This window comes from Lotus japonicus, chromosome 2, assembly GCF_012489685.1.
Source record: "Lotus japonicus ecotype B-129 chromosome 2, LjGifu_v1.2".
NCBI classification, from domain to species: domain Eukaryota; kingdom Viridiplantae; phylum Streptophyta; class Magnoliopsida; order Fabales; family Fabaceae; genus Lotus; species Lotus japonicus.
In genome coordinates this window covers 95,333,246-95,356,430 of record NC_080042.1, presented here as the reverse complement: position 1 = coordinate 95,356,430, position 23,185 = coordinate 95,333,246, and the positions used below count along the sequence as shown (strand labels likewise).

The 23,185-nt window shown below is 36.8% G+C and overlaps 3 protein-coding genes across 7 annotated transcripts; all 3 read right to left on the bottom strand.

The window, feature by feature from the left end:
* Positions 1-64: 64 nt before the first annotated feature.
* On the bottom strand, positions 65-2,192 carry LOC130741438 (uncharacterized). 2 transcript variants are annotated; one of them, XM_057594352.1, is made up of 4 exons: positions 2,034-2,192; positions 1,811-1,916; positions 1,602-1,662; positions 65-1,107 (listed from the first exon to the last, which is right to left on the bottom strand). In XM_057594352.1, the coding sequence occupies exons 1-4, from the start codon at positions 2,105-2,107 to the stop codon at positions 515-517; spliced, it is 834 nt and encodes a 277-aa protein (XP_057450335.1). In that variant the 5' UTR covers positions 2,108-2,192; the 3' UTR covers positions 65-514. The 2 variants fall into 2 exon arrangements, with proteins under 2 accessions (XP_057450335.1, XP_057450336.1); XM_057594353.1 differs by having other exon boundaries at positions 1,602-1,635.
* Positions 2,193-3,230: 1,038 nt separating this feature from the next.
* On the bottom strand, positions 3,231-13,739 carry LOC130741437 (DNA polymerase kappa). The gene is made up of 13 exons (XM_057594350.1): positions 13,582-13,739; positions 13,101-13,447; positions 12,861-12,984; positions 12,668-12,768; positions 12,497-12,583; positions 6,124-6,219; positions 5,847-5,967; positions 5,402-5,530; positions 5,010-5,101; positions 4,658-4,769; positions 4,211-4,491; positions 3,742-4,061; positions 3,231-3,607 (listed from the first exon to the last, which is right to left on the bottom strand). Exons 1-13 carry the CDS (start codon positions 13,715-13,717, stop codon positions 3,499-3,501), a joined length of 2,055 nt encoding a protein of 684 aa, XP_057450333.1. The 5' UTR covers positions 13,718-13,739; the 3' UTR covers positions 3,231-3,498.
* Positions 13,740-14,419: 680 nt separating this feature from the next.
* Positions 14,420-22,380, bottom strand: LOC130741435 (uncharacterized). Of its 4 annotated transcripts, none has more exons than XM_057594347.1 (18): positions 22,190-22,380; positions 21,836-21,894; positions 21,329-21,422; positions 21,113-21,216; positions 20,995-21,033; positions 20,524-20,607; positions 20,363-20,424; positions 19,352-19,454; positions 18,058-18,198; positions 17,760-17,828; positions 17,606-17,662; positions 17,267-17,527; positions 16,746-16,829; positions 16,497-16,607; positions 16,055-16,125; positions 15,543-15,764; positions 15,283-15,415; positions 14,420-15,063 (listed from the first exon to the last, which is right to left on the bottom strand). In XM_057594347.1, the coding sequence occupies exons 2-18, from the start codon at positions 21,875-21,877 to the stop codon at positions 14,752-14,754; spliced, it is 1,989 nt and encodes a 662-aa protein (XP_057450330.1). In that variant the 5' UTR covers positions 21,878-21,894; positions 22,190-22,380; the 3' UTR covers positions 14,420-14,751. The 4 variants fall into 4 exon arrangements, with proteins under 4 accessions (XP_057450330.1, XP_057450329.1, XP_057450331.1 ...); XM_057594346.1 differs by having other exon boundaries at positions 21,113-21,221; positions 22,190-22,379; XM_057594348.1 differs by having other exon boundaries at positions 15,283-15,376; positions 21,113-21,221; positions 22,190-22,378.
* Between the last annotated feature and the right edge of the window lie 805 nt (positions 22,381-23,185).

The window sequence follows — 23,185 nt, the reverse complement described above, 5'->3', positions numbered from 1 at the left end:
CTTCATAGCCTCAACCTTCTCCTTAAATAGATCAGGGTCGGGAATATCAAATCTAGCATCAATAGATTTTCCCAATCTTAAACAGTACTATACAATATCACTGCCAAAAAAAAGGTTCAAAATTGTAACGTATATAAGCAAAAAGGTTTTAAGAGTTCAGGAAAAACAGAAAATACAAGCATTTCAATTGCAGATTGCCATGTGCTCCAATGAAGCCAAAGGTAATTCCAGTTTCAAAAAGGGATTGAATTCAGCTAAGCTCTCCAGGATCTGACAGTTGCTACGCTAACATGATCTCTAGCATGCTGAAGATGTGGTTATATCTTGATTTGTAATGAACAAATTCAGCAACTAAGAACACCGTATGCTCATAAACTACACATGTAAACTTGAGAAAAGAAATACTTTATCAGGTACTCCGTACTCATCTCTGGAACAGTCCAGTAACCAAAGAGTTCACAGGGTTGATTTACAAACAACCTCAGAGCTTACAAATACTGGCTGCTGTTTGCTATTATGGAGCTAAAAGTGCTTCCAGCTTTGCAATCCGGTCATCCTCATTTTGCACAGCACGATCCTTATTAACCTCTTGATACAAATCATGTTTCCACTTATCAAATCGAGTCTTGCTAGGACTATAGCCTTGTCTTCCATTAAATTTATCCCTTCCCCTGTAATTGTCATTGCCACCATTGCCTCTATACCTTCCACTTGATGAAAAACCATGTTTCCTAGCTTCAACCTTGTTGGGTGGTGCTCTGTCATCTGCAAGTTGCCTCTCAGGTCTATCCAAAAGGTGTGGCTTGTTGCTTCTTTCCTCCTTCCTTTCATTCCTGACTGGAGGGTGTTCAACCTGGCTTGACTTTGTTGTCGCTGTTGCAGCGGGATTAGCATCTGCTGAATCCACTGGAATCTTCTTCTCTCTGAATGCAGGTCTTTTCCTCGAGGTAGGAAGTGGATCAACTTTTCTTTCAGAAACACCATCTCTTCTCTGGGAAGTAGTATCATCTGGTTTCTCTTGTGATTTCTCATCTCTCTGCTCTCTACCTTGACTTGTCTCTGCCCTTTCATTATGTTGATTCCTCAAGTCCTTCCACCATCCACGCTCTTGAATAAAAATGAATTAATTAGATTCTTTTCTGTGAACAACTTTGCTTTTCAGTTGGGAAATATCCCAAACCATGTTTGGTCAAAAACTACTAGTGAGCAGCTTTTGGGTAAACGTGGTTTGGAGACCTTTCACAACAAGAAACATATCCCAAACCAGGGCAACAGCTACAAACTTGGTTGGGGACCTTCCCAACAGGAAACCAAACATGCTATAAGTCACTATGTCATATTTCCCAATGGTGTTCAAAGAACACACAAGCAGCTCACTATTTTTGTGAGTAAGTCAAGTGAGAGAAAATATGAGAGTTTTTAAGTTTTAACTGTTATTCAATTCTGTTCTCAGTCACATTTTATAACAAAATAACTCAAACATATTACCACTAAACATATCATCCATAGGCAGGGCATTCTGTCGTGACTAAAAGGATAACATAAACACAATGACAAAATGTATATCCAAAATTTAAAAAAAGAAAAATTTGAAAACTCACCACCAGTTTTCCTTTGACCAGAGCTTCTATCAACCTGGGCAGCACTACCTCGTTCATCATGCTGTTATAAAACATGTATATCCAAACTGGAATGCATGGGTTGGGTCTGAACAAAAATCCTACTAGTTTGTATAACTGAATAAAAATTAACAAGTCTTGAATTGATTTAAGGCATTTTGTTTCTTAGGAAATACATGTGATACTCTTACCTCGTGCACGTGGCGACGGTGGTGTCTGTGGTCTCCATCATTAGCAGAACTGGTTGTGACTCTGTCTCTTTCTCGTTTTCCATCTCTTCTTCTATATCTCTTGGGACTAGAAGAAGAAGAAGAAGAAGAAGAAGAAGAAGAAGAAGAAACATCACCAACACCAAGTTAAGTTAGGTTAGATTAAGGACCAAACAGAATGCATCCAACAGTAAGACTGACAGACCTGGGTTCTCGGTGGAAGCTCCTACAATGGCGTCGCTTTGAATCAGAATCAGAATCGGAATCACCACGAGGCATTTTGGAGGGCTTAGCTTATGATTAATTGATTATGATATGCTTCTTTGTTCCTTCACCTCTTTATCCCTCACACAATGTGCTTGTGCTTTTTACTATGGGAAATTAATATCTTCAAAATAATCAGGTTTATGACTATGTATATGTAGAATTGTTTTTTTTTTTGAAAGTAAAGGAGAGTATGTAGAATTGTAGATTAAGAAATAATTATTATTTTAAATTGAATATTTCTTACATAAACTAACTAACTATCCTTTCATTTATAATATAAAATAAGTATACTATTCATCTTCGTTAGCGTAATCTCAAGTAAACAACTCAATACTCGGTCATGTGATTGACAGAGTGATGGTGGAGCACATCAATGGATGTACTTGCAAAAGGCGTTCTAATGCTCAAACCAAACCAACGAAATTTATTATAAGTTTAGTTTCACTTTTGGTGAGAGCAAATCTTGTTCGTTGCTAATGGTAACTTTTGTCTTAGTGACATAACTGAATAGTCCCGTAATGTAGCAATGTAACAATTTAACCTCGGTTCTAACAATTTGACCATGGTTCTAACATCTTGGCTATAGCAGTTAAGTTAGTTGATTAGAACTTTAGACGCTTGATATTCATTTATCTGACCTAGAGCTTAATTGTAGAGTTGAGTTTTGGTTGTTCTAGGACATTCGAAAGACTTTAGGCGAAGTTGAGCTTTGGTTGTCTTAGGACATTCTGAAGACTTTAGGCTATGTGGTTAGATCTGACCTAAAACAACCCTGTATATTTTATCATTTTGGTTAGATATTAGTTAATTATCACATCACAATTGAGTACCTAATTCAAATTAAAATTTCAAGCATTTTCGTTTAACTTAAAAGAGGGAAGAAAAAGTACAATGTCGGACAAGTAGAAAACTTAATTAAGATGGTAACTCGAACAATACCACCTTATATTATGGGTTGTATGGATAAATTAACGGTTGTAAAACTGCCACATATATTCCAATGGATATAAAACACCTCTATCGAAGGAGGGTGAAAAACCACCACAAATATTTTGAAAGGGTGGTTTTTCACGTTCGCTAATTCATGTTTACATTATCCCATTTCTTTCATATAATATCTTAGGATGCTACGAAATGAAAGAGGAGAAATGATGGCTCTAGATTTAGAAAGTTTCATACTATCAAGTATAGTATCAGTACATCTCTAATACACACCCCTTCATCTTAAGGCAATGTACGTGAATGAGAGTATATTATTCATCATCAAGGTTCATATTACAACATAAATTACAATAGAATTTACACATGTACTAGGAAATATGAAATGTAACTTCTACAATACAATAATTGTCAGATGCTGTACAGAATTGCAAACACAACAATACAATAACTTGAAGCTTTGATTACTCTCTGACAAAAAAATAATCAATTGGTGTATAGCTGCCTTCTTTCTGTGACAACCTTTGCTTCTTGGATTTGCTTTGTCTGGCGATTCGATCTTTCTGATACCGACTGGAAGAACATAGATTCATCACATTAAAAAATAATGGCTAAAGCAAAAATGTGAAGATGGACTTTGCCTAATTCGTAAATACTATGTTGCAATTGTAAAAAGTATATCAAATTGTACAAATTAAATATTTTACCTTTGACTCGGAAGAGATGTTTGGTGAATCTTAGATTCTTCCTTTTGAAGCTTTTCAGCAAGATGAAAATCAGAGTGCTCTAATCTTTCCTCAACAAAACTTGGAGGAAGCTCTGTTCCACAAAGTGAACATTTGTAGTCATTCAACCACAACATTGTAGATTCCTGACAAGAAGATTCAAGTCTCTCTTGATCCTTCAGGAGATTACACCCATTATTCACATTTGTGTCCGCAAACTGCCCCTGGAAAGATGTTGATCCTGGCACATCTGTACATCCACTGTAGTTAGAACTTGTAGCATCATTCTCAGACGTTGGCACCTGGTAAATACAGCAACAAACATAAATAGTAGTAATGAAAAAACATGGGCTATCAGACAGATCAATCAAATTCTGAAATTGATGTATATGTCAGCCACTAAAGTGTGTCTGTGTGTGTGTGCGTGACAGAGCGAGAGAGAGACAGATACCTCCTCAGCACCACCATTTTCCCAGGCAGCGTAGCTTTGGTAATCTGCATCTAATGAATGATTACCATCAAAAGGATCTCTGCACTCATGCTGACATGTCTGCCGACTAACAATGGAAAGATCAGTTTCCATGCCAGCGACAAAGTCATGATCGGTAACATCTGGAAAAGAACTTGAGTTCCTATTGTCTTCTCCCGAAGTAATGAAGTGGGTAATAGTCTTCTGTTTGGGATCAGACGTAGCACCATACTTGTCTTCATTAAACTGTGATACTCTAAGGCCTAAGAGGTGGGAAAGTGTTTGTTATTCTCTGACACAAACAATGACTAATTTGAACCTTCTCATTGTATATATCTGTAAGCAATGATTGCCTCCTTATCTTGCCCTTGAGCAACAACTTAATAATTGCCATTTGTCAACAATAAATAAACCTAAAGAAACACATACCTATCAATCTCACTGAAATAGGAAATTCAGCTTTTAGCAACTTTGATGCATGCTTTAAAATATCCTCACTCGAGTTGATGTACTTCTGTAAAGTCACAGCTCTAGTCCGAACCTATAAATTGTGCATTTATTAGAGCTTGCAAGAGATATATAGTATGACAGTAAAATGCAGGATGTCATTGACATCAATAAATCATAATGTCCCTGAGATTAAGGACTTTGCCCGTCGACATATAACATACTTTTTCAATCAAGCTATATCCACAGATGTGACAAAACAAGGTAGAGAACTGTTCTTGACTCATGATCAAGAAAATATTAAGAAAAAAAAGAGAATAGACCTCCGTAGTACCTCAAAAGATGCAGTTTTCAGTTTAAGAGTCAGTGTTCGCCCACACAGACCCTCTTTCTGCATGTCCGTGGACAGCATTTGAGCAACCTCCGCTGCAAACATAAGCTTTGCATGGCTCATATGTTGAGGAGTCAACGTAATTAAATACTTATCTAATTCAGAAAGTCAGCATATCATGATAATTAACTAAACATTTTGAAAAGCCATGCATCTGTAATGAATTTAAGGCTGCGACCCAACTAAACCAATGGCATCCCAGAATAGATATCTGAGTTTCAACCTAAGTTTCTCAAAATTCCAACTTATTAACTACAATTTATGATGACACATCAAAAAATTCGAAATTCAAGAAAATTCTGTGAAAAATAAACAATGATGGACAAGACAGATACCCAATCTTTTATATAACAGTGCTTCATCCTCAGTGGCAGAAAATGTCCTTTCAGTACTAATACTTTTCCGAAATCTTTCTTGCGGAGAATCTGTCTTCCCAAGACCTAAACCCACAGAGTAAAAGAAATCTGCAGCAAATTGACAGAAAGCCACATATTAATAAAGGGTTTACATAATTATTTTGGGATGAAACATATAATTAGAATTCATAAAGCTTAGGATAGAAGCAAACTTTACAAGTTGCCAAATAATCGTTGTCAAAAGCAGGAGATAGAATTTTCAAAAAGGACACTGGAGTTATTAAAAAAAGAAGCAAAAAACTTGGATGAACTTCAGTCGAACTGCCATCTAAATGTAGGAAATTTCCATGCAGTAAATATAACTTGCTCACTAGTTTTGGATGTAAATAAATAAAATGGCAGCAACTGAACAGATATAGCTAACCTGTTGTTGACTGAGGAAAAAGAGCACACAGGTAGCTACCCTTCTCCAGCATCTGTTCACACGTGTTAATTCCAAAAACTTCCTTCAAAATACTTTCAGTGACCTTACCGATGCCCCCAATCTGTCAACACTATTCATTATAATTAATCAGAGAGGCACCTCTTTCAAAGACATGCATATAAAACAATCATCCCCACAACCAGGCACAAAACCAACAATTTGGAATGAGAAAACCACAATAATTGATAAAATCAGTATATGATAAACTCTAACAGACCTTTCTGATGGGAAGGGATGATATGAAGGTCATTACAGCCACACGGTCATTTGGCAAAATATACTGTCCATTTGGCTTGTTTATGTCTGAGCAAACCTATATGAGAGTAAAACACCAATAATAAACTTCACCTGAAGATCAAACAATCATATCATCACTACTACTCATTCTTTTAGAAAACAACTAGAGCTAGAAAGAAGTATTCTTTATGCCTAGGCCTCTATTTCACGATATCAAAAGTAGAAACTAAGGGAAACTGATGGAAACCCTGTGTCGAGGGTTAGATGGGGATCAACTATTAGGCCCAGGCCTAGTAAGCCATCCGTATGGAAGGTATATTCCAGAATGAGGTCTACGCAGGGAGGAAATGTTTCTGTCATGTGAATCTGCGTTTTATGGAAAGTGGGGGCCAGGATAGGGCAATGTGAATGATATTTTAATTATGTGACTGAAGCCATGTTACAAATACATTTACAAAAGGGCTCAGCGGTTCAAAATTACAGAATTTAAAAGACAACTTGGCATGATTACAAGGTTCGCAGTATGGAAAAAAGTTGACAAAAGGGAGTGTTAAAAAGCCAGTTACTTTTTATGGAGATGTAATAAAAGTTTATCTTACAGCCACCTCAAAATTATCATACAAACCTATCGTTCACCGAAATTGGATAAGCTAATAGTACCAGTTCCTTAACTTGAGGTTCTGTGCTATTTTTAAGAGAAGGACTATATAGGCCAAACTTCAGAGCAAAACTTCAAAAAAGAAAAAAGAAACTAATTAAAGATAATTGCCATTGTCGGGAGATGTTATAAGAGAATTGAGAGATACACAATTATCACAACTTCATGAAAGAATAAAAAAGTGGAAAATGGAAAAACATGAAATTTGTTTCTTCCTGATTAATGTGCAAGCGCACCTCAATACCTATCAGGTAATGTTGAAAACTCAGAACTCTGTAAATCTAATTCTCATTCATTTCAAAGGTTATGATACAATAGACCATAGTTCAGTACTTATAGAAGAATATAAAGCTTGATGAACAAGCTAACAATTCTAACAAACTCTAACAACTAACTCTTAATTCTGTTATGCCAGCTAAGCTTGACAGCTAAGCAAGCATAACTAACACACTAACTCAGCTACAATCAGTAGCTTTACTTAACACGAGTAGTATACTCTAATACACCCCTGCAAACTCAAGGTGGGGGAGAAGGAACCCGCTCAAGCACCTTGAGTTTGGAACGAAGATACTCAAACCTAGTAGGGGAAAGAGCTTTGGTGAATATGTCAGCAATCTGGTCTTCAGAAGGAATGTGATGAACAAAAAGAGTCTTGTCAAGAACCTTTTCCCTCACAAAGAAGATATCAAGCTCCATATGTTTGGTGCGAGTATGAAGAACAGGATTATGAGTGAGAGCAACTGCACCCATATTATCACAAAATACTCGAGGTGGAGAAAAGGGAACCTGAAGCTCTTGCAATAATGACTGAACCCAAAGTAATTCTGCTGATGTATTGGCCAGGCTGCGATATTCTGCCTCTGTGCTAGATCTAGCAACCAAGGTCTGTTTCTTGGAGCTCCAAGAGACCAAATTTGGACCAAAAAAGACACAAGTGCCCGAGGTTGATCGTCTGTCATCAGGGTCAGATCCCCAGTCAGCATCACAAAAGGCCACAAGAGGGACAGAAGTGTGTAAGGAACAAGGCCTAAGGTGAAGACCATGATGTATGGTGCCTTTAAGATACCTAAGTATTCTTTTGACAGCCTTCCAATGATCCTCCAAGGGCTGGCTGAGGAATTGGCAAACCTTATTCACTGCAAAGCTAATCTCTGGTCTTGTCAAAGTAGCATACTGCAGAGCACCAACAATAGACCTGTACAATGTTGGATCTGCAAAATAATCTGAGCCATATTTGCTCAACTTAGCACCTCCAATCATGGGAGTAGATATGCCTTTGGCCTCCCCCATTTCTGCTCTCTCAAGCAAATCATTGATGTATTTTGTTTGTGTAAGAAGTAAGGATCTGTCCTTCAAATGATGAACTTGAACACCTAGGAAATAGTCTAGCTGCCCCAACTGCTTCAAAGAAAATTCTGAATCAAGATTCTTCACCACTTGTTGAACTAATGGCAGTGAATTCCCAGTAATAATAATGTCATCTACATAAACAAGAATGTAGATAACACAACCTTTGGTGTAGAAAGTGAACAAGGAAGGATCACATTTGCTAGGAGTGAAACCATACTTAACTAGAGCTGCCCTTAACCTTTCAAACCAAGCTCTTGGGGCTTGTTTGAGGCCATAGAGAGCCTTGTGCAGTCTGCACACAAAAGACTTGTCTTTACAAAGAAAACCAGAGGGTTGTGTCATGTAGACCTCCTCTTGAAGTGCCCCATTAAGAAAAGCATTATTCACATCAAGTTGATGAATGTGCCACTTCTTAGTGATAGCCAAGCTGAGGATTATGCGAATAGTAATTGGCTTTACCACTGGAGAAAAAGTTTCTGAGTAGTCAAACCCTTTCACTTGGTGATATCCTTTGGCCACCAACCTTGCTTTGTATCTATTAATTGTCCCATCAGCATTCTCTTTAACCCTAAATACCCATTTGCAGCCAATAGGCTTTCGATCCTTAGGGAGTGGAACCAAAGTCCAGGTTCCATTGGCCATCAAGGCATCATATTCAGCTTGCATAGCAGCCTTCCACTTAGGATCCTTTAATGCTTGAGTAGAGTTTGTAGGTTCTGCTTGGGTTAGGAGAAGTGTGGGAAATAATCTGGGCATGACAATACCAGATTTTGCCCTTGTTTGCATGGGATGAACATTCCCAATGGGCTGAGCAATTGCACCAGTAGAAGAAGAAGTTGCAGAATTATTATGACCTGGCTGTGCTGATCCAGAAGATGATCCATGACTAGGTGAGTGACTAGGCTGCTGCTGAACTGAAAAACCACTGGGATGAGTGTCCCCTGAAGAGGGAGGTGAAAGTGGAGGAGCATTAACAGCTTGAGGTGGACCATGAACAGCAGCTGGTACCAGAGAAATAATAGAAGAAAGCCCTTGATCTGGGTGAGGAACCTCTGAGGAAGTGAACATGTGTGGATAGGGAAAGTTGAATTCATCAAAAACCACATCCCTTGAGATATAAATTTTGCCTTCATTGTCCATACACTTATAACCTTGATGTTGTGATGAATAGCCCATGAACACACAAAGCTTAGACCTCAGAGACAACTTGGATTGTGTGTAAGGCCTCAAATGTGGGTAACAAGCACAGCCAAAAACTCTAAGTAGCTTGTAATCAGGTTGTGTATTAAAAAGCTTAAGGTAAGGACTTGCATTGCCTAAAACAGAGGTAGGCAATCTGTTAATGAGAAACACAGCTGCAAGAAAAGCTTGATCCCAAAATTGATATGGCAAATGAGCATGTGCTAGCAAGGAAAGGCCAGTTTCAACAATATGGCGATGTTTCCTCTCCACACTACCATTTTGGTGATGTGTATAGGGACATGTCAACCTATGAACAATCCCTGACTTTGTAAAATAGGAAGTAAGGGGTTTAAACTCTGTGCCATTGTCAGTTTGAATAGACTTAAGTTTCTTGCTAAATTTCAATTCTACCATAGCTTGAAACTGTAGAAATGTGGAACAAGTATCAGATTTCTTTCTCATAGGAAAGATCCATGTGAAACGAGAAAAGGCATCCACACAAGTAAGAAAATAAGAAAAACCACAAGAAGACTCAATAGAGGAGGGCCCCCATAAATCAGCAAAAATTAGCTCTAGAGGAGAGGAGTAAACAGTAGTAGAAGAATGAGATGGCAAGCGATGAGACTTAGAAAGACAACAAGCTGAACAAACATTGAACTTTGTTTTATTAGGAACTTGAATATTACAAGAGGTTAAAGCTAAATGCAAAGCCTCATGATGAGGATGACCTAATCTAGAATGCCACAAACCATAAGAGGTTGGGCTTACAATAGCAGAAGATGAAACTATAGACTTAGGACTAAGACTAGGTGTAGTAGAGCTAGATAATGCAGCTGACAAAGCAGAAACTGAGTCTGAAACAGCCACTGGAGACAAAGAAGCAGAAGCTGGAATAGGAGATGTCTTGGAAAGGGAAGGAGTATGCATGCCTTCAAAGACATACAAGCCATCTGGTCCAACATGACCTTGAAGAAGAACTCTAGATGTGACCTGACATTTAACAACACAGAAAGAAGGGTGAAATTCAAAATAAACATGATTGTCCCTTGCAAACTTACTTACACTAACCAAATTCTTGGTGATATTGGGAACTAGAAGCAGATTTTTAAGAGTGAGTGTGGTTGTATTATGATAAGGAGAAGGAAAAGAAGCAGATCCTATAGAGAGGATTGGCAAACCTTGTCCATTCCCCATGAAGATGTGGTCATTACCAGTGAGGGAGACACTATCTGAGATGACTGAGGAGTCATTTGTCACATGGTGAGTAGCACCAGAATCAGGGAACCAAGTGCTCAGGTTTGCTGAAGCAGATCCTCCAGCCTGTGATGTGCCAGTAAGCATAGCTTGTGGAGGCCTTGCAATGGAATTTCCAGGCCTCTGTCCTCCATTGTTGAACTGAGAAGGAAAATTACTCCATGGAGTACCAGCAAAGGAACTAAATCCAAACTGTTGAGGACCAAAAGGAAAACCAGAGAATGAATGTCCATGACCAAACTGTTGTTGCTGACCAAATTGAGTGGGAAAACCAAACTGAGGAGATCCACATTAAGGTGAGAAGCCAAACTGAGGCATAGGCATCATAGGAAAATTAGGAAATTGCATTCCATAGCCTGAGTTCATTCCAGAAATGCCAGAAGAAGGAGTGGATGAAGATGAAGAACCACGATAGTAACAAACAGTAGCATCATGTCCATACTTCTTACAAATCTGACACTGAACGCTGCGATTATTACCTCTACCTCCTCCACGGCCATTGTAGCCACCACGAGAGTTGTTTCCACCATTGTTGCTAGTGTAGCCACCACGTCCACGCGATTCATAGGATCCAGTGCGATCATCACTGCGATCATCATAAGAACGATCCTTATAGGAAGAATCGACAGATCCAGAAGCATAATTTGCTTCAGAGGCCACCGGCGACGGTGTCGACAGCGGAGGTTGAGTCGCTGGTGGCGGTGGAGCCTGAGTAAGGAGCGCCGACGGAGGATTTGTCGAGATCTGGCGAGTACGAGCGCGATCGAGACGCGCTTCATGTGCGATAATCATCGCTTCAACCTGCGAAATCGAACTCGGTGATTCACGATTGTACACAATCGTTTGAAGATGACTGTATTCCTCAGGCAAGCCATCAAACACTGCTTCCAAGTGTTCACGATAGGAGATTGGATCTCCAATCGTGATTAGCGCATTAACAATCGACTTTATACGCTTGAGATACTCAGAACACGACTTCGATCCCTTGGAGATGGATCGAATCTCAGATCTCAGTTGTGTGGACTGCGCGAGAGCGTGTGCGTGGAAGAATTCGAGCACTGCTTCCCAGACTTGCCAGGACTGAGAGCAATTCACCACAGTAGGAAGCACTGATGGTGAAAGCGAAGAAAGTAACCACGTAAACAGAGCAGAATCTTGCTGCTCCCAGACTTGATATGCAGGATTCTCCACTGCATTCACACGATCTTCTTCAGTGAGAAATCGTGGTGGAATCTCAGGATGAGAAAGGAAACTCTGCAACCTGTGAGTGCGAACGATCCCTTCCACATGCTGCTTCCATGAAAGAAAATTTGTATCATCAAGCTTCAACGTAAGCTTGTGAACAAGCGTGGATGAACTCAACTGCGGTTGAGCCACTGGAACTGGAATCGGGATCGGAATCTCTGGAATTTCGTCAGCCATGACGAAGAAGAAGGAGAAGAAAAGAAAATCGAGAGAGATCTCAAGGATCGTGACCTGCTCTTGATACCATGTTGAAAACTCAGAACTCTGTAAATCTAATTCTCATTCATTTCAAAGGTTATGATACAATAGACCATAGTTCAGTACTTATAGAAGAATATAAAGCTTGATGAACAAGCTAACAATTCTAACAAACTCTAACAACTAACTCTTAATTCTGTTATGCCAGCTAAGCTTGACAGCTAAGCAAGCATAACTAACACACTAACTCAGCTACAATCAGTAGCTTTACTTAACACGAGTAGTATACTCTAATAGGTAAAAATTAAAAGATGAAAACAGCCCCTGGCACGCACAAAAGTGGTGCGCAAGGGCCAGTATACTTAAAATGTAACAAGAATGAAAAGATGCTTTGATGAATTGATGCTAGTTTTTAAGTCAGCTAACATAGCTACGGGAAAGATGTTTGGCGAATAGCATGCAAAACCTTAGCAAGTAAGCGATTTGGTGCCACTCCAGCACTACATGTGAGACCAGTTTCTTCATAAACACTTGCTCTGAGTTCTTGAGCAATCTGCAAATTCCAAATGTAGAAAAAAAAGAAGTTTAATACATTTAGAGATTCTCCCTGCAAATTTAATCTGATGCACCAACTTACTTGTTCACTTTTGACATTCCTTTCTTTGCAAACTTGAGTTATATCAAGGTATGCTTCATCCAGGCTACCAGCAATGAAATTGGGATCATACCTGCGAAAAACTAACAATAATAATGCATGGTAAGCAACCATCAGTAATTAAAAGAAATGCTGCAATGCAAAACCAAATAACCAATCATACAAAGAAGTGTACCTTTTCTGGTCAAATCACTGTAGTGAGTATACTTGTTGAAATCTGTTGGGACAAAGATTAATTGTGGACATAGCTTACGTGCAATGAACCCAGGCATGGCAGAACGAACCCCAAATTTCCGGGCCTATATAAAGATGAAACCAGGGTCAGGATTTCCATGAATGATAAGGATAAGAAGATAAATTCAGATTCTAGAATGAATACTTGAAAACTGCATTATAATGTATTGACATAAGAGACCTCATAATTGGCAGTGGATATCATAGAAATGGTACCAACAGCCATTGGCTTGCCCTTCAAAGTAGGGTTACTTAAAGTCTCAACTGCTGCATAAAAAGCATCCATATCTACATGTAACCAAATCCTTGAAAGGTCACGAGAAGCTTCGAGCTCAAGAATTCTTCTATCAGCAACCTTGCGATAATGGGATAAATCTTGAGGGGTAAGCTTGGCACAGTTAAGTCGAAAATTGTGAATTTTGTGATTGATGAAAGCCTCCTTGCGTTCCTCATTCTGAAAATATTTGGATCCTTTGCTCATTTCATACACTGTTCTTTGCACTTTCTCCTTGTCAACCCCTTCCATTCCTTGAAAATCAAAATCAAAATCAAAATCAAAATCAAAATCAAAATCAAAATCAAAATCAAAATCAAAATCAAAATCCACATTCCACCACTTATAACAAACACAAAACAGAGAGAGAAATGATAATAGAGAGAACCTGCTTTGGCGATAGTGTAAACAGTATGATATGACTGCCATGGATGTGGACGATCACCGCCATCATTGCTTTCCCTTTCGCTTCCCTCCATCTCTATCTCAGCTTTCTTTTCTTTCATTTGCAAATGCAACTCCATTTCACTCCAAACTCATTCCAAATTGGGTCGGCTCCTTGCTCTCTCTTCTCTCAATAAGCCCAACAATTTCTCCCCGCCCAAAAAGGCCCACCTATATCCTTTCAACCAAAAATAATCCCTTGTTCAAAAAAAAAAACAAAACCAAAAATAATCCCTCTCACTATGCCATATTAAAAGATAAGATTATAGTTATAGTACAAAATAAAGAAATTGATGCTTTGGTTCGGCCTGGTCGTACTGGTTAGGTCACCCCAAACCGGTCCATCCAACCTGGCAATTTGGTTCAGCCTAGTGCAATGTGTCGCTTCATTCATTCCACTCCCTTTAGTTCTCTTGACAAGTCCAGTTCTTTCATACTATTGTTTTTTTTTTGAATGTCAATCCTTTCATACTAACAGTTTAAATATAGTAAAGTTAAGATTAAGTTAGTTAATTTGGGGATCTAAATATTAGAATATCACATAAGCTCTGACATACCACTAGAACTAAATCCAACATTTCCCTAAACTATGTGTTGAAAATCAAATTGTTTTCCAATGCGGGTCCAAACCCAACACTCATTTCATATGGACCAAAGTTTTATTTAACCCAAAAAATTGAAATGAATTTATGCCCCGGTAATTGTAAGCTTACATTCACTAAACAGAGTGACGAAAATCAAACTTTTTTTCTCACTAGGGTTGAAACCATACACTAGCTCAATTTACAATGTCCAAATTCTCATTTTACCCAATAAAAAATACAACAAACTTCTGCAATTGTAAACTTGAATAAGATGTGCGTTTGTATACAACTTTTTTTTAACTGCAAGTATCATCAACGACTCGAATTTGAGACACTGTATCGGACACATCTTTCATTTCCTCCCCTCAACAAATTCAATTAAGAGTCCCCTTTGAATTTTAACTTTACATCATTACCCTGGGTGATTAAAGCCAGGCATGAAAGAGCAGCTATAAGTACAAAGCCCCATCCATACCATTACAGGGAACACCACACCATTAACCATATTATATTATCACACAAGGAACACTTCATAGAACTTCTATATCAGGAACCTTAATGGTTCGCATGTCTGTCAATATCTGAGCTGCAAAAATCAAAAGCTCCACCATTTCGAGCCCTGCAGCAGAAACAGTGTCTATCTTCTCATCACTACTGCATTCCTGATGTACTGTGTCACTGCCCACATTGTCTCCAATGTAACCCACATCTTCCTCGACTGACCAGCTGATGGGTAAGGAGCTTCCGAGAGCAGTCCTTAAAAGTTTTGCCTCATTCATTATGTCATCAAGAACTTCTGAAATGCTGGAAACTGATCCTTCAGAAGTCAAAGACTCGTTGGCCTAAAAACCATTTCAAGCAAGGAACACATTTTAAAAAAAGTTTCAAAAACTAAACATGATAAGGTTTCCTGCATTTTACATACTAGCAACTTAAGCTAAACAATTTGTTATTTATGAATCCTAAACATGCAATTTCACCCATTAGAAGGCCTCTGCTCCTTCCCCTGACCCTTTCAAATAAAAGTTTTTTATTATTTGTGAAACAGAATAGTATGATACCCTTAACAGAGAGAGACGAAGCCTATGAATTGACGATGTTAGATGCTCCATGCTTTCCATGCTTTCTTTAAGGGTTGCATTTTCAATCTTCATTCTGATAAACAACAAGCAAACCATGTAAGTAAGCATAAGCCTGAAAAGAAACATTATTTGTCAGAGGTATCTTCAAATAGAATCTAGCACATCTTAAACTATCCAGATTCCAGTCATTTATTGATGGAATAAAATCAGAATAACAGACTCCCAAAATTAACACATGCCTTGCAAAATCCACACTGCTGGGTCTTTGGTTGAATATTTTCCCTTCATTATTTGGACTGCCGTCAACTTCATTTCCAGTGACAGCCAGTGGGCCAATCCATCGTTTCAAATATGATTTGTTCAGTAAGTTTTTTAAAGCTCCTTCCCTTTCATGAGTAACAAGCTTTCTTTCTCCAATGTCAACCACACCTTTTCCTTGTCTAGTGTTGTGACCCAATTTCCTGCATTTGCATTACAGTGGAAATTTTCAGTTGTTGACCAAGGGGACAATGGAAATCATTAACTTAGAAGATCTACTTACGGAAAAACAGTTGATAACAACCCAAGTTAAGTATCCTTTAAAATGACATAAAGAACTAAGAATAAAAAAACCACTTCTATGAATATATTTTAATGATGGAAACAGAAATAGATGCTTAGGAAAAGAATTCACTGCAAAATAAATAGTAACAAAGTAAAAATATACAAGGACATAAAATATTCAATAAGTAACTATCAAAAGTAATCATACTCCAGAAGTAATTGATGTTCCTGCTTTAATTGCGCCAATTCCATGAGAGCTTTCACCTTTTCATTAGTAACCTGAAGTAAAAAATAACAACTTAGAAATGAAAAGAAAAAAAAAAACTACTTGTAAACAATGGATAATATCAAGGATCCTTTTGCACATTTGGTTCTAAAATACGATTGCTCGAATTCACATTTTAGAGGCATGGACACTACATCAACATGCTGTTTTGTATATCTTAAAGCAGACTGTCAACATAACTTCATTGATGAAGGATACAAGTACAAATAAACAGACAATTTTCTTCTCGACCAATACAGTCTATATTGTTTTGTATACATAACAAAACAAAAACCCATTTTCTAAACTCTATCAGCACCAAGCAACAAGCTTCCTAATCTTCTAAGCGTCTGAACTCTGAAGCAAAGATGTTCCAGACAATTACCTGTGACAAGTTCCTTTGAAGTTCTTCAGCTTTACTTTGAAGGGCTGAATTTACATTTCTCTCCAATAGATGTCTTTCTTCCTGCTGTGATAACAGCAACAATGTAGAAACCTGAAATATAAAGCATGGTAAACATCAAAAGCTAGATATCAGCAAACCAGAAGCACAAATATGTTGGTTAGTCATAAACCTATTAGGAAAAGAGAAAACGAAATACATGAATTTTTTTAGTGAAGATGGTGTGAAGACCTTTTCTTGCAATGCCATTGCTAAAGCATCGGATGCATCATCTTTTCCACCAGCTTCTACAATCAGTGAGCTAGGAGCATCCCTCTAGAAAAAAGCAACGAAAAAACTTAATGAACTCCAAGGATTACATCTAGTTAACACAAATCAGTGAAATAAAGCCAGACTCTAAAGTCTAATCTAGACCAACTTAAGACATTAAGTCATTTCCATTGCAACAAATTATCAGAACACTTTTCCAATGGATGTCGTTCCTGCAGTGTTCTTTTGTTCCTTTTTCTCTACTCTTCTTTTCAGCTCTCCCACTTTTATTCATAATACCATAAGACTGTCAAGTCTCAATAGTGCAAGTCTTCAAGATAAGTATGTTATTGTAATTTTGAATAGTATTAAATAAATCATATTCTTTTACCACAGTAAGCCCTCTTAATTATATAGCTCTACAAGCCACCGATAGTTACAACTTACAAGTGCCCTATTAGTTATTAAAGAAAGGGATGCAGAATTTGCATGCAATTTCAAACCTTGGACTCCAAGATAGGTTTAGCTGAGGGACTTATATGCACATCCCGACATTCATGCTCTTCTAGTTCTGAATCTCTTTGAGGTGCCAAATTTGGTACAGTACCCTGATCAAACCTCTTGACTCTTTCATCAATTGTATTGATTATGGATTGAATACTGGATTCCCCATCCCTAAGTAAATTCATAATATGATCCCTATACTTAAAATGATAATGTTTTAAGTCTGCTATGGCTTCCTCAATCACTTTGCCCATTGAAATCTGTAAATGAGTATCAGAATTCAGAATAAACAAATGGAATCAAATGACCTTTTTTCTTTGAATTTTAAAAGTACTCACATGTTTCTTTTCCAGAACATTGACTCTCTTCTTCAAATGATTTTCAATTTCCAAGCCCTAAAGCATCCAAAAAGGTAAAATAATAATCGATGATCCAAAAATAAGTGGACAAGATAGCTACATGAGTCTATGACAGAGTTAAACTAGAACATACCACCCTTAGTTTATTTTGAAGATGATCCACAGAATTCCTAACTCTCTCTAGCTGCTCCTCTAATGCACTCTGTCTGAGAAATTGTTATTCACAACATGTACAGAACATAGAATCTGAATACAATAATTTCCCAAGCATAAAATGCCAGTAATCTGTCATCGTAGAAGCTAAGAGCATGCCAAATTAAACTTGGTTCAAAATGACGTAGAGAGTTTTAGCAAGTGCCAAATGGAATAATCATAAGAAACAAATTGTCGAACAACCAATTAAGCAGAATAGCTGGGTTTTGAAATCTTACAATGTATTTAGAGGTGGAAGCATCATTGAAACTCCACACCTCCTCAGGGTCATCCAATAGACATGTACATTTATCATCCCAGCTTGTATCTTCAAAAATATTCTGAGAATCTTGCCTGATCTGAAAGAACTTATTAATCACCTGTAAAGTCACGAGTACAAAGAAAAATAGACGACATAAATCCAGAGCCTCCTTTGAACTGTCAAACAATGAGAACAAAAATCATAAATGCACCTGAATGCAAATACTCTTGCATATAAATTAAGTTTTTGGGCAAACATTTCTTGATTTAAGATTATCTTAATTTTGCAATATTGATTTTGATTAAAAGTGAGTTTGAAGTGAAGTAACTTATGTTTGAACACCTTCGTCTAAAAAACAAGTTGCTTTAAACATACAATAAAATTTTCAACCTGACACAAAAACTACATGATGTTTGGATAGGTAACATAAGAGTGCTCCTTTTGGGAGGATACTCCCTTGATAAAACTTCATGTACTCCTTCAGATGCAAGTACTCCTCCAACTCAATCACATATACTCTCTAAATAGAAAATCAATTAATCCTCAAAACTCAAAGCTTCTAAAATGTTTACACTGAAGATCCTTTTAAGACCTAAAGCCAAACATACTAATAACTATTCCTATTCTAGGCTGGACTAAGAAGATCCAAAATTAAAATAAAATCCATAAATACCACAAAGTAATCCCAATCAGAAACCCTAGTTATGAAATTAAAAATATTAAATAAATAATAAATAAAACTAAATAGTTTTACACTACCGTTTTCAATTCAAACAAATGTACATTTAAGAGAAAACTTGATTCTAGTTTTAAGAAAAAAAAAGCAGACATAAATTTTCATTTTGGAAACAGAGTCACATGCAGCAAATAGATATATTAAGCATTACCTTAACTGGGAAAAAATGCACCTTTTAAAACCACACATGCTGTAAGATGCACCCTTCATAGTTCATAATATTTCATAGTTTATACTGATAATGATTTTAACAGCGCAAAAGATTCTCCTTTTGTCATTAAAAAGGATAACCAACCAGTGAAAAAATCAGAGTATGTATTCTTAGATCCATTAAGTACCATGGCAAGAACTTTGTTATATACTGCTTAAAGAAGAAATTGATAAGAAATTTGTAGAAGAACTCGGCTTTTGGATCATTACTTTTCTATTTGCTAAGAAACCATAGGATAAGCTCAAGACAGAATGACAAAAATGAAATCAAAAAGAGAGATAGAAAGTCGGTCAGGGGGGGAGGGGCAAGGAGTGAGAATGCTACCTTCTTGAATTTTTCATTTTGTTCTAGAAGCCCTTCTTGATCAATCTGCAGAGCATTATTAAATTCCTTTAGTTTAAGAATATCTGAGGTGAGCTCCTCTATCCTGTTTTACAGATAGATTGCAAGTAAAATCAAAAAAGATTTCTCATGCAAAAAGTCATGCATGTAATAATAAAACAAATTAACAAAGAATAGTTATATAAGCAATCATATAATATGCACATAAGTTTCAACCTTCCAATGTTGCTTAAGATGTTACTACGCAGAAGAGAATTAACTTTTGTAATAGACAGTTCACTTGATCCTTCATATAATGAAATTGAGCAGAAGCACAGACGTAGAACCTTCAGAAATCAATTCTGAAGAGAACAGACACAGTTGGAAGCACAGTTTCAACAGAAAAAGATGAAGAGATTATGAAAACACAGAAAAGCATTTCCAATTTTCCGTGTAAGATAAGATTAATAAAGTACCGGTATAGAAGTTCTGGAAATCAATTTTAAAGAGAACAAACACTGTTGGGAACATGGCTTCAACAGGAAGAAAAAAAGTCAAAGAGACTATGAAAACACAGAAAAGTGTTGCCAATATGCCACGTAAGTTAAGATTAATAATAATAATAATAATACAGCACAAAAAAAAGTCGAAGAGACTATGAAAACACAGAAAAGCGTTGCCAATATGCCACGTAAGATAAGATTAATAATAATAATAATAATAATAATAAAGCAGTTCAGATAGGAAATTCATTGGTGAGGAAAGGTCAAACAAATATCTTCCATTGACTATACACAGTTGCTAAGTGGAACTCTGTACTTTTGTTTCATAGCTTCTTTGCTACACCAGACATAATCAAACAACAAGTGCATCATGGCATCATCACCTAAGCAGATGAAATAAAACAAGATTTTTCTGGGAGCTCAGACATCAACTGCCATTATCTTTCATCATTCTTCAGTAACTTTGATAAATAAGCACTAAAATTATAGAATCATAGAATGGTTGAAATACCTTTTATGCATGCCATTTATTTGTTGTGATATTGTATCCTCCTTTTCCTTGGCCTTTTCAGCCTGTTAGTATAATGTAGAATATTCAGAATATCCACAACCACAAAACTAAGTGTAGGTGAAGACAACATATTTTAATGAAATAACAGTGACTATCACAACCTCAATTATAGCCTGGTCCCTTTCAGCAAAAGCAGCAGCCACACAACCCTGGAAAAATTTTACCTGCTTCTCAGCTTCTGTATTCTGGACATAAAAATTTGAAGCAAGTCAGTTAACCATGTTATTGATCATGTAGAATTAAGTTGAAGAACATGCCAAAACTACAAACCTCACAATTATAACACATAAAAACCTGTTAATTCTTTGAACAAACTCCAGCACTTCAGCGAGCAATTTATAAATTGAATTAAGAACTCTTTCCATCATATTATTGCCATTAAAATGCAAAATTTTCATGCTAGACCAGCATATGAATATTTAAGATGACTAAATGCAAGAAGTATTACTTGCTGGTAATTTTGTATCCAATAACATTCCACAAGTTGATTAATCTGGATAACAGAGTCACAGTGCAATCTCTATGCAAGATTAACAAAATGGAAGTATAGTAATGGAAAGTGAAAGTGAGACCTTGGAAACCTCGGCGCTGTGTAGATCTGCCAATTGACTCTGAACATAGTAAAGTAAGCACGTGAACATAAGAGAAGGAACTAGTCAAGAAACAAACACAAAAAGCTCAATAACTCACTTTAATTCTGTAAGCCTCGGAAAGCTCCTCTTGTAGATTCAGATTGTCTCTTGTGCATGCGGCCAACTTCTTTTTTAAGCTCTCAATCTCCTGCTCCAATCCAGCTGTCCTAATTGGGCATGGATTTCAATATAATGAATACTCTTTGTTTTGCTTAATACATTAGATACATCATGTGCATAGATTGCATAATAGGCATAGGAAATAAATAGACACCTTTGAAAATGCATTCGGGTAGCCACAGCAAGATAGCCAGGCCCAGCTTGCTGCATGCATAACTGTTCAATATCTTTGCGTAATTCATCACGTTCTACAAAATTGTATACTCTGAAACTTTAATATGAATGATATAGATAACTTTAAATCCAAATAAGAGATTAAAAAAATAAAAACCTAAGCATGTGGTATGTAGAGCTAGAAGCACATACTACAAGTTACTATAGTCCCATCTGTAAAATGATTTTCTGAATTATCAACTTATGATATATAATCTGGCTGGTATGAAACAACTATGGGCTAGGGAATGAAGCAACCAAAGGAAGGAGGCTTTCCCTGGTTTGAAGGGAGGAATTGGGGGCAAAAATATAGTCGTAGGATCCGATGTTTCTGTGTTGGGATGAAAATTAATAATAGTGAATAAATTCCAGATGGGTCTAGTATTGTTATGAAACCTAGCACACATTGTAAGAAAGGTAAATTAACTTAAAAGCAAAATGCACATACCCTGTTCCAGTCGCTGAATACGTGCCAACGATGATTCATCATTCGTAATCTCGTCCATTCTGGGTAAAAAAATAATTCATTTGAAAGGGGCACGTTGGTAGTTTATAACATGAAATAACACATAGATTGATAGCAGTATAACTATAAAGTAGAAAAGAATTATCCTAGTCTAGTGAAAACAATGTTACTCAGACAATAACCTAATGATATTAAGTCAAAAATCAAAGTACAAGTATATGGCAGATGAGAATTACGCTCGAAACAGAAATCCAGCTAAAAACAAAAAAGAAGTTGAAGAGCGAATCGAAGCAACATGTATTGTATGGAAAGAAGAGATGGGAGGATGGAGTTCACCTGAAAGGTTTGGTACTGCAGCTGCTGCTGCGATCTATCTTTTCTCCTCTTATCTTCTCTGCTCTAATCGCCGGCCGTGTTGTGTTGGGTAGATTGCTTGCAGTTGCTGCTATCGACTTCTTCGATACAGCTAATTAAAAGATGCCAAGCGACGATGCCACGATTTCTCAACATACACTGTTCCAGTTTTAACCCAGAACATTTTATTTTATTTATTTGTTTTTGCTCATGTTCATGTACCCTTTAAAATGGAATTTTTTTTTTTTTCAAAAGGCGGGCTTCAGCCCAAGCCAATGAATTTTTTTTCATTTTCTAAAGTTGAGATTCGAATTATCAACCACTTGCTTAAAATATAAAAATTTGACCCCGTTTGGAAAAACAACTTAATTAAGCGCTAATGGTCATAAGCGCTTATTCATAAGCTATTTTAAATTTTTTGTTGAAATAAATTAAAAATAAGTTGTATATAAGTATAAGCTGTTTTTCATAAGCTATTATAAGTAGCTTATGAAAATAAGCTGAAAATAGCTTAAGCTGTTTGCATAAGCCCTCCCAAACACTGACATAAGAGCTTATGCTGTCAGATAAGCTCTTCCAAACTGGGCCTAAGTGAACCCACTTAATTTTTTTTTTATTTTGAAACTCAACTCACTTAATTACTAAAATACAATCTATTGTGATGGAATATGTGATTGGAAGTTTGCGAAATTTTAAAATATTTTTAAACCATGTTCATGTACCCTTTAAAATGGAATAGTTTATTTCTTTCAAATATTACCACTGATTTTTTAATTATAAGACTTTATTTTAAAAATATCAAGGCACAGACTTGCCAATGAATTTTTTTTCATTTTCTAAAGTTGAGATTCGAATTATCAACCACTTACTTAAAATGTAAAAATTTGAACCATTAAGTCAACTCACTTAATTACTGAAATACAATCTATTGTGATGGAATATGTGAATGGAAGTTTGCGAAATTTTAAAATATTTCTT